The following is an 11413-nucleotide window of genomic DNA, read 5'->3' as shown; positions in this document are numbered from 1 at the left end:
TATACGTACGTATATGTGCTTCGAATACAAGTAAAGTTAACGTTTGAGCGGAGACACGGTATAAATGTCAAATGTTCTCAGCTCCGTGTCCAGCAAGAGGATACCGTGATACAATACGTCAAAATGTTAAATTTGGTAGAGAAATTATACACTACGTACAACTCATAGCAAAAATCAGTTGTCCTTCACTATAGGTATTAAAGGCAATGAAATCTCACATCCATAGTTTTGATCCCCTTCTCTAGATACCATAATCCTTGCATTCACGAGAAATTACTATCAGTAAATACATTTTTGTATATTGTAAATGAATCCAGTTACAAACTGGCGCCATCATCGTCTAGCTATACAGACCTATTTGTATGATCTTATCTATTAAACAAAACAACAACAACAACAACAACAACAACAACAACAACAACAACAACAACAACACATATCACTCTAAAGATTTTGACGCTTCGGACGCGTCCCATGTGTTCAGTTTAGCGTCGTTTGTGCCAAAAAACATAAAACACTGGTGTTCAGATCTAGAATGCATGTGTTCTATTCTTGTTCTGAACACTTACTTTGTGTTCAAAAACTGTTACAGTGTTCTGATGCGTCAACAGTGTTCTGGTTTATAAGATTGTGGACATATGTTATGCGTTCAAAATAAAAACACTGTGTTCTAAATCTGAACACACGCGTTCTAGTATTTATATTGAACACATATACTACGTTCAAAATCTGTTACAATTAAGTGTTCAGGAACTGAACACTTCACTTTAGAGTGTACATTCAATTATCACTGTCAAAAGTTGCCTGAAAAAACAAGGAATACGATCAAGGGATTATTGTATGAATTACATGTATGTATTCATATCATACATGCCACACGAGTTTATCCTTTTACTGCTGTTCTGTATTTGTAATGGTACATCTATCCATCCATCCATCCATCCATCCATCAATCAATCAATCAATCAATCAATCAATCAATTAATCAATCATGTTTGCCTAGCGTTGTAAATGTTGAAAGTTGATTGGCTTCTTAGATTTATAATCCTAGGTTTGTATATAAGAGATTGGTGTACAGGTATACACGTTCTTATAGTTCTCTCTCGAGCTCTCCACACCTATATCTTTGGTAGCCTTCGCACATCAGGAGGTATCATCATAGTACAATGTCTGTGTACGTGCTATTTAGCCACAAAGTAATCAATCAATACTACATGCTAGTTGTGATTTTTTTTTCGAATTGTCTAATAACACTCGAAATCCGTCAGGTAATCATCAATGAAGTTAGTACTAGCATCAGGTGAAACAAACTCTTATATATGGCAAGGAAAGGTTGCTTTCTCTTCCCAACACTTTCAATGACGACTAAGAGTATATTCGCCCATAATAGCATCATTATCTCCGAGTCGAAGACATGCACATCGCTCCCATGCGATCAGATGTTGGAGATAAACCATAAAGTACGTGTCTGACTGACGCCGTGTGTCACTGAAAGGCTAAGTTATTGGCCACTATCCGCGTAACGTTAACTTCTGTGTGACCCTGAAGGTGGTTGGAAGAAGTATTCCGGATGATGCCGTGTGCACATGATGCACGCCGTCCATTCGCCATACATGTTGGACTGCCCTAGTTTTGGTCAGACTATTTGTTTGCCAATAATGTGTCTCTATTCCATCCACCCTTTCCTCTCTCTCTTTCTCTCTCTTCCAACCACAGCTGGGATTGTTCCCGATGTCTTACACAATAGTATACGTTTAAATCAGCAGTCATCACAATTCAACTTTATCCATGTTAAATATCTTTAATAGTCTTCCTTTCCGTCTCTGTCAAGGATATGATCTCACATTGCTTTCTGGATGATACGTCGGTGTAGTCAGGCGTATTCAAAGATAACAACGACTGTTCGTCTGTAAACTAAGAAACATGAATGTTTAGTAAGTTATAATTATCCCCTAAAGTTATCCACCTGCTACAAATAAAGTTATGGTACCAGTAACATCATAGCATATTGACCCCATCCTTAGCAATAATACACACTGCACCATCTGTTTCCTCTGTTTGGCAATTATTTGTTTGTCTGTTAACGGTTAATAAATTAATGCAATATGACATACAACACCAACATCGTATGCTTGGATAATACAGTATGGTGATAGTAGTTCATATATTTACGATATGAGTATTAAACCATGGAAAATTAGTAAACATATATGTCACCTCTGCTGTTTAAACTGAGTCTAGTATCGCTTCAACAGAACAAAAAGTTATGCTCATATAAATATCAAAGTACTATACGCATTTAACACATCAATGGAGGAATGATGTGGGGGAGGGGTGGGGGTCATCACAGTTCGAAGCCATCGATGACAATCGTTCATTTGCAAATTGATGTATGTATGTATGTATGTATGTATGTATGTATGTATGTATGTATGTATGTATGTATGTATGTATGTATGTATGTATGTATGTATTTATTTGTGTGCGTGTCCGCCTGTCTGCGTGTCTGTCTGTCTGTCTGTCTGTCTGTCTGTCTGTTTGTTTGTTTCAAAGATAACGACTGTTCGTCTGTAAACTAAGAAACATGTCTGTCTGTCTGTCTGTCTGTCTGTCTGTCTGTCTGTCTGTCTCTGTGTCTGTGTCTGTGTCTGTGTCTGTGTCTGTGTCTGTGTCTGTGTGTCTGAGTTTATTTCGGTCAACCTATCATTTGAACACGGTATCTCATAGCAGTAACTTACCCTTACACCATTAGGACTAGCTGTCGTACGTCCACTGATTTGGCTAATCTTGCCAATGGAATCTGTATCAGCTGGGCCTATCACTGTAAAAATTATCAGCGACCATCAAATGAGTGTGAGTTAACTATAGCTATAGCCATCGACAAAGGATGTAACTGAGACAAAGTCCATTGATATATCTAGATCTACATATCTCTTCACGGGGTCATATATTAAGACGTATCAATAGTACGGTATTGCTAATGGAAGTGCGTTATGGTGGTTTTATCGGTAACCTTTCTATCAGTATTGTATGCTCCCCGGGGAGTTGAGGAAGACTAGCAGGCCGTTGTGCCGTTCTGATCCTAGCCAGGAGTAATAATTGTAAAGCGCTTTGAGCACGGCGCGGGAAAGCGCTATATAAGAAACCAACATTATTATTATTATCAGAGCACGTCAAGTATACACTCTGTATTTTTGTAACGTTCTTTACTTACTCCATTAGGAATAAAATACTGGGATTTACACGTAATAAGATGCCACCTCAATAATAATACATTTCTCTAGTGTGTTGTTAGTGTATTTTTGATGATATTGGTCAATTGATACAATGTATACTGTAATTAATAATCGTAAATTCTTACACATTTGAATTCTTTATTCGAAAAATGATGTATATAGTATGTAACACGAATATCTTGCTATAGCGATGACGCCCTAGTGAATCTAAGTCATGTGTACATACACTTGACGGTTTCTTACCACTATCTCTGCTGACATATGTATCTATATCCGTCGTCATAGTTTCTATACTGTTTCGATTCTTCTGTAGTTTTCTAGTGTTTGGTGTTAGAGTTTTCTTACCAATGGAAACAACTGAGACAGGCTGGAGAAGATCGAGTAGGAGAGATAGAAAAAAATACTATTAAAGTTCGATGTATCATGACTGGACGAAGTATTGAGGACAGTTTACAGTTTTTGCAACCAACAAACAAACAAACAAACAAACAAACAAACAAACAAACAAACAAACAAACAAACAAACAAACAGACAGACAGACAGTCAGACAAACAAACAGACAGACAAACAAACAGACAGACAGACAGACAGACATACATACATACATACATACATACATACATACATACATACATACTTACATACATACATACATACATACATACATACATACATACATACATACATACAATATTACATACATACAAACAAACAAACAAACAAACAAACAAACAACGTCGTCGTCGTAAATCAGAGCTTCTTTTACGGCACCGTCAAAAGGTATTTCAAAGTGTCAGGGAAGGAATACCAGCTTTCGTTTGCGAGAATGACAAACAAACGAACGATCGATGAACAACACTTTCCAAACTTTTCAAAAGTCCTCAAATAATTTTCTTTTATTTGAAAAAAAAGTTAAAGTAGTTTGACTTTTAACTTCTTTCAGGAGTTTCACTTTTATTTAAGCCATTTCTGACGACTTAAATTTTTGTAGTATTTTTTAAAATTATAGTTTCACTAGCTAGTTCAAAAATAAAGAGTAAATGGAAATTGTAGCATTAGAGGACGCCCGGGCTCGTGCCACCACTTTCACTAAACTAACCGTGTTCATAGCCGCTCCGCTTGTCGAACTAATATATCCACCCCGCTCAAGGGCTCTCTTCTCACGAACACGACGTAAAGCGGCACGTACCTATCAAAGAAAAAAATATTCATTTTGTTATCCGTGTCGTCAATTCATTCGAATTCATTGATGATAATGATTCAATCATAATGTGATTTTTCTTTTGAATATCCAAGACTTTGATTCACTCCCGGATCCTTTAGGATCGGCACGTTTACTATAATTGAGTTTATCATAATGTTGGAAGCTAAGAATATATATACTTCAAAACATTCGGAAAATATTTGAAAACAGTTAAATGTACTTAACTTCCCTATAGCATTATATGATTTTTTCATTGTAAGTGTTGTCCTTTGTTATTTTGGTACTGACTCGGGTGTAACTTTTACTCTTTCGGAATCTGTGTATCATACTGCATCCTCGTCAGAATTCTGTGAACGTGTATCATAACTCACCTCGCCATTCAGTATACATTGGAATAGAAATATGAAGAAACCCTGTAAGTAACATTACAAACTGAGATTAATACAAGAATGTTCTGTACATGCATGGAAATATAACCCACATACTTCCATAAATGGTATATATGTAAGACTTGCACAGTGTAGTTGGTGTGTATAGCGCCCACTACGGTGGAAATGACTCATTTTCTAATATTCCTTGATCCTACACAATATGCTTTGTAAATCCAAAATTAAGAGGCACAATAGCTGTAACTATATCTCATTGAAAACATTCACTCCTATGCCTTTTTCTTATCAACGTGTACAAATGTGAACCCATGGCAAAATGTGTAGTTGAACTCTCAGACTGGCTTAATTTTGCATTAAAAAGCATATTTTGTTTACATTAATAAACTTCAGATGATGACATAAATCATTATCAGGAAAGCTACATGAACTGCATTACCAGTGGAAAAATAATTGAATCGTATTCTAAACCTGGCGATTGTTTGTTTGCCTGTCTGTATATATATATATATATATATATATATAACTCGGTGAGTATCAATCTGCTAAGACAGTGCTCTATACCGCAGTGGCAGAGCGTAATAGTTTTCAAAACTATATATATATATATATATATATATATATATATATATATATATATATATATATATATATATATATATATATATATATATATATATATATATATATATATATATATATATATATATATATATATATATGGGGGGGGGCGTGGAGGAAGGTTGTGGGGATGAGCCGTCGAGTGGGGGAGTACATATGCGTCAAGGAAATGTTGTATACTATGATGTCTTTGGCGAGAAATGATGTTATACGGTACCTGGAGTGAATTGCAGATAGCAAATAAGTAGTGGAATGCGAGGAGATTATCATTGACAGCAAGTAGTCCAAACATCCAACTTAAACCTAGTATTGGTATCAGAACAAGGGCACCCTTAACACCAGCTCTGACAAGGAAATCACATTTTATTTTAAATTGTTATGAATACTACAATCGTATACTTCAGTATTTTGATATACACAGTGTTATAATATGTATTATGGTTCGATATTAATATGTAAGTCCAAGTATTTCGTCGTTATGTTTTCTATAGCCAGTATTTACATATCTCTGTGTGTTGTCAAATCTAAAACCATACTTTGAGAATTGGTTCGTTAAAATTTTAAATAGATTTCATGACATCAAACCATCCTATACAACGATAGTAACAAATAAATAATTTGTGAATCGAAGTAGCATGTATCATACTTGATGTGGTCGAATTCTTTCTCTTTGTTGGCCGCAGCTGATGTTACAACTATTCGTAGGACCATGGCTAGTATTATAAGATTGATCTGAAACAAACGAAACATAACACTCGTATTTGATACGAAAATGATGATGATGATGATGATGATGATGATGATGATGATGATGATGATGATGATGATGATGATGATGATGATGATGATGGTGATGGTGGTGGTGGTGGTGGTGGTGGTGGTGGCGGCGGCGGCGGTGGCGGTGGCATTAATAGATAATATTGGTGGTAGTAATGATGTTTCCCAGGATGATGATGACTACAAGTATTTATTGGAAGATAATTTTGTTGTTGCCGTGGTGATAAGATGGTAATGTGAGGAAGTTGTATCAAAATTGCATGATCATAGCTTCTTCTTTTCTTTTCTTTTTTATAGAAGGAGATAGGGCAAGTTTTGTCAATGAATTTCAATACAAACTCACAACAATAATGAGGGCGGCTGGTCCAACAAATGCCCATACCATCTGATCTTCGATTGTCAGCCAACAACTATGGGAAGACAATAGATGAATTCAATAATGTAACCATGGTGTCAAGTATACAGCAAAGCTTAAACGTAACAAGTCTACAAGAGAGATGTGGTATGATTGGTTACAGTAATAACTAACAGGGTCAATACAGGCATGTGGTTTTAGTATTAGTCCTTTGCAGAACTGTTTTGACATATAGGCCTTGGCAGAACTGCGATACCATTGCACCAGACCTACTGCATTAAACTATGCCAGGGTTGTTGTAACAGAATTTACGATTAGGTACGAGATAAATAGTTCAATGTAGGATAAAAAACTAAAATCTTATACTTAGGCCTCAGACCCCACCCCAATCCCTTCTAACTAAATTGGCCGAAATTGAAAATTGCTTCAAACCGCACAATCAATTTCAAATCAATATGTAGTATAAAGTGCTTTGAATAAAACGCCAGTATGTAGTGAGTAAAAATATTCTTTTGCTGACACTTTACTTTATTTTAGTGCCATGCATTTACTATATCAACAATTCTTCCATTCATAAATTTGACATTTTTAAAAGAAATATTTGTATTTAGGGGTGTAAAACATCCATAAAAAGTAAAATCGATTTTGCAATATGAGAACTAAATTGGCTCAAAAACCCCTCACCCCCAAAGTAAAATTTTTTTTTTTATTTCCTACTTTGAACTATTGATTTCGCCCCTTACTGATTCATGCAATTGCCAGTGTCTGGCTAATCCGGCCTTAGGCATGCGTGTGCTTGCAATTAGAAATAGGCTTACCTTGTCTGTGAACCGTAGCCTTCCCAATTAATTGCTGCAGCAACAGCCACTACGATAACCGGTACGCCTGGTGTGCGTAATGATTGGCAAAACAAGAAAGATAACAATTCTATGTCAAGTGAAATGTTTGAATTGTTCAAAGATGCACACCTGCAACTGGAATGTTTTTTTTTTTTAAATTGTTAGATACAATAACTTAGTCGTAATGCATTGCATCACCTGTGGGTAAACATATTGTCTTATTCTATACGCTATACATCAAATCAAATCGATTTTAGGGTTCGCATCCAAAAATCTCAACGGTGATCATGATTCAAACTGTACTACTTATGAATAAAATCAACTTCTAATTAACACGTACAATGTCTAATTTTTGGTATTTCAACAATTTTCAGTGAATATATATTATGGTTGTCTGATCGAAAAAACGATACTTCAGTACAACTAGTACAGTTTTAACATGATGACAGATACAAAACCAAGCTTTTGCTCAAGGTCTATTTAAACTTGTCACAACACTACCTACAAAGATAATATTGACCACTTATTGGACACAATTGTCTTTTTATAAGCAACTGACAATTTTTTCGGGAATTTATCTTTGGTTATATTACTTGATGAAAAGAAATGTCATAGTTGCAGCTAGTGCAGGTTTAAGCATCTATACCACAGCGGTACTAACCAATCAAACATAGCGTCCTGGATCCACACATGATTGTTGAACACCGAAAATATAATTTTATTTTATTTAACTGTATCAATGAATGGAGACTCTGTTGAAGTTGTCACTAGTTTCAAATACCTTGGGTCAATTCTCGATGGCAAGCTCTCCTTTGCCGAAAACACAGACTATATTGCGAAAAAAGCTCAACAGAGACTATATCTCCTTAGGAAATTAAAGTCATTCGATGTCAGTCAGAACGTGCTGCAATTAGTGTATAGATCTATTATTGAAAGTGTTTTGACTTTCAATATAATCCTTTGGTATGGTAATCTCACGGTTAAAAACAAGAGTAAACTTTGTCGTATTGTAAACACAGCAGAGAAGATCATTGGCTGTCGTCAAACAACACTGGCATGTCATTATCATACGGCAGTTAACAGAAAAGCCCAGAAAATAGTCAATGATTATATGCATCCCTTACATAATTCTTTCACTAAGCTCCCATCTGGTCGCCGTTACAGAATGCCTCTTGCAAGGAAAAACCTTTTTAAAAAATCGTTCGTTCCAACAGCTGTGTCTATTTTAAACTCACTGTAAAGTCATTTTAAACTCACTGTATGTATATGTATATGTTGTACTTGTGTAAATTGTTTGTAAATTGTGTTTTGAGCCGAAAGACAAATTTCCGCATTCATATACGGATAATAAAGTTATTGAATTGAATTGAATTGAATTGAATTGTAAAGAAGGTAACATCGCATATTTTCCACACTTTCAGTAGGTTTTAGCTTATAGAGGAATATACTTCCGAAATGTCAGCTATCTATCATTTTATTGGACTGAGGACATTTGATCTAAACAAATTTGTACAGAATTCGAAGGTCGTTCTTTCCACTATCAATGTATGTGAAACCAAGTACGACATATACAGGTTACACTCCAACAAAGATTAGAAAACATCTTAGTTACACCACAGGGTAAAGGACCAATGATCAATTTTGTACTCGCGATTTTCCGGATTTCTAATGTTATTTTCTGTATATTTCAAATAAAGTTTTAAATACTGTTTCCTCTTACTGTTTTTTTCTATTTCCTACCTGATATCAATGTCTTATCTGAGTTTATCAGCTTTGCATTAATTAGCTTGCTAGAACAAACTCACTATTTGCCAAAATTAACGCATTATGCCGTGAGTGTAAACATCTACTGATCTGACTAAATGATAGTATCACGTACCATTTAGTACAAAATTGATCATTGGTCCTTTACCCTGTGGTTACACTAACAGAAAAAAAAATATGCAAACGTATGTATTTAGATAATATAACTATCTCACATTGTGTCCCCATCGCTAAAAGATGCGACTTAATTGTATAAGTCTAATTGAATGTAAAACTCGACTCACCCCATCCAACCGATAGATAGTATTTGATTTTGTCCTCTCCAGTGTTGAATACTTGCACAACCTTTCCGTAGAGGTGAATCCCTTCCACCATCATCCAGCAAAACACAGCCATGAAGAAATAGTGAAGTAACAGAGATATAACCTTACATGCAATCTGGAAAAGTTATAGGGTACATTGTGTTAATGTAAAAGATCGGAATGGCATGGCATACTATATACTAATAATACATTCTTTTTGCCGACGTTTGTAATATTATTTTGATATCAGCGTAAATATGTAAATGTTCATTTTCTAAAGTTTTCACAATGCCATGTTTAACAGTACCACGCTGAGTAATAAAGTTAGTGTAATTCCAAAGCGAGACATGTGCATATAAGGGGGTGCACAGATTTTACTTCCAGGAGGCGCGGAGGATTTTCAGGTGGGGGGGGGGACATCAATTTTCCCGGGAAAAATTAGGGGGCCACAAAAAATGTCCACAGTATTTCGGGGGTGGGGGGTATGGAAAACCACACTCTTTTCATTAACTAAGAAAAAAACGACTTGCGATCCTGCCACTTCTCAAAGTAACCTGCCCTCGAAAATGTACAGGAATTGATTCTTCAGTATCACTATCACTATTATCAAAAGGACTTTCGGCATTAATATTGTCAGTTTCTCTATCACTTTCAATAATACATACTACGCTAGTGTCAGATTCACTCTCATCAGAGTCACTAATGTATGTTTCAGTTCCATCAGCGATATCAATCATAATTTAATTTGGAGTCGTGAATTAAATTCAGTGGGTATTATAAAACTCTATGGTACCTGTATACAAATTCACTGGCAAAGCAAAGGGTCTACATTTTTTTTCTGAAATCAAATGACATTTAAGTGAAAAATATTTAGAAGAAGAACAGAAAACCTAATGTGTACAAGATACTGTGTTTGATATTTTAGTGAATTTGATAAACCCTCTTTCCTCTGATAAATTATCCAAGTAGATTTCCAAAGTATCAAATTTGGTCCTTGGGCTGTGTGTACACAAACGTCAGTCTGATAATTAATATTCACTTTGGTAAAACAGACTTTCATTTTAGTAGCTGATTGCCCAGCTGAGCTGAAAACTCACGACTTTTCATATTTGGCAATTTTGGTGTGTTGTGTATTGAATATGTACACTACTTATATAAATATTTTTGAGTATCATTGTTTCATGTTTTTTTTATATATTTATGTTCTCCCCCTGAAGCATGTTGAAAGTCGCAGTTTTTTGTATATATTGATTTCTGTACCTTAGGACGGTGGCCACGGTACTATGAATAAAGCACATTATATTATATACATTATATTATATTATATATGTTGAAAGTCTTAATGTATTTTTAATCATTCTAAGTATCGCCATTCTGAACAATGATTGCAGTTTCTTTTTCTACTTCCGAAGTGTATTGAAACCAGTATTCAACTTTTTTTATACAGCTTGTAAAGGTATAGCAGTTGATCAGTGAATTTATGAAATTCATTTCAACAATGAAAAAATGTCCATATTTATACAGGTTTTGTAAACAAGCTGAATCACCGAATACTGGGAGTAGAACAAAATATAAGCTAGAAAATAATCAAGATGTACACGTACACCTGCAAAGTCCCCTAACACGAAAGATATCGTTATTAGTTTGATTATGTATGGAGATGGTAATCTTCTCGCGTTTATCATGATTTACACAGGATTATACGTATATAAGTTAAGGCAGTTGCACATGTTAGGGTAACTGTTGAATTTTAGTTTTAAAAAAGTCATAAAAATTAAAATATTTATTAAATGTTGAAGTATTTATTTTCACAAGGGAAGTCATGTTTACAATAAAATGATTTGTGATTGAATGCTGTTTGTATTGCATATTACACACACACACACACACACACACACACAAACAAACAAACAAACAAACAAACACAA

The 11413-nt window shown here is 35.0% G+C and overlaps 1 protein-coding gene across 1 annotated transcript in view; it reads right to left on the bottom strand.

Moving 5' to 3' along the window:
* Positions 1 to 490: 490 nt before the first annotated feature.
* LOC144446830 (uncharacterized) overlaps positions 491 to 11413 on the bottom strand; it is a 33709-nt gene continuing 22786 nt past the window's right edge. The window contains exons 19-28 of the mRNA XM_078136673.1: positions 9468 to 9621; positions 7399 to 7465; positions 6569 to 6635; positions 6095 to 6180; positions 5666 to 5792; positions 4813 to 4854; positions 4337 to 4426; positions 3480 to 3603; positions 2739 to 2821; positions 491 to 1914 (exon numbers count right to left, since the gene is read on the bottom strand). Of these exons, the coding sequence (XP_077992799.1) occupies positions 1792 to 1914; positions 2739 to 2821; positions 3480 to 3603; positions 4337 to 4426; positions 4813 to 4854; positions 5666 to 5792; positions 6095 to 6180; positions 6569 to 6635; positions 7399 to 7465; positions 9468 to 9621 (963 nt within the window). The 3' untranslated portion in view covers positions 491 to 1791. The remainder of the gene's footprint in view (positions 1915 to 2738; positions 2822 to 3479; positions 3604 to 4336; positions 4427 to 4812; positions 4855 to 5665; positions 5793 to 6094; positions 6181 to 6568; positions 6636 to 7398; positions 7466 to 9467; positions 9622 to 11413) is intronic.

The sequence above is a fragment of the Glandiceps talaboti genome, chromosome 15, assembly GCF_964340395.1.
Source record: "Glandiceps talaboti chromosome 15, keGlaTala1.1, whole genome shotgun sequence".
NCBI classification, from domain to species: Eukaryota; Metazoa; Hemichordata; class Enteropneusta; family Spengelidae; genus Glandiceps; species Glandiceps talaboti.
The sequence above is the reverse complement of the archived record's forward strand: the minus strand, read 5'-3'. Positions and strand labels throughout refer to the sequence as shown.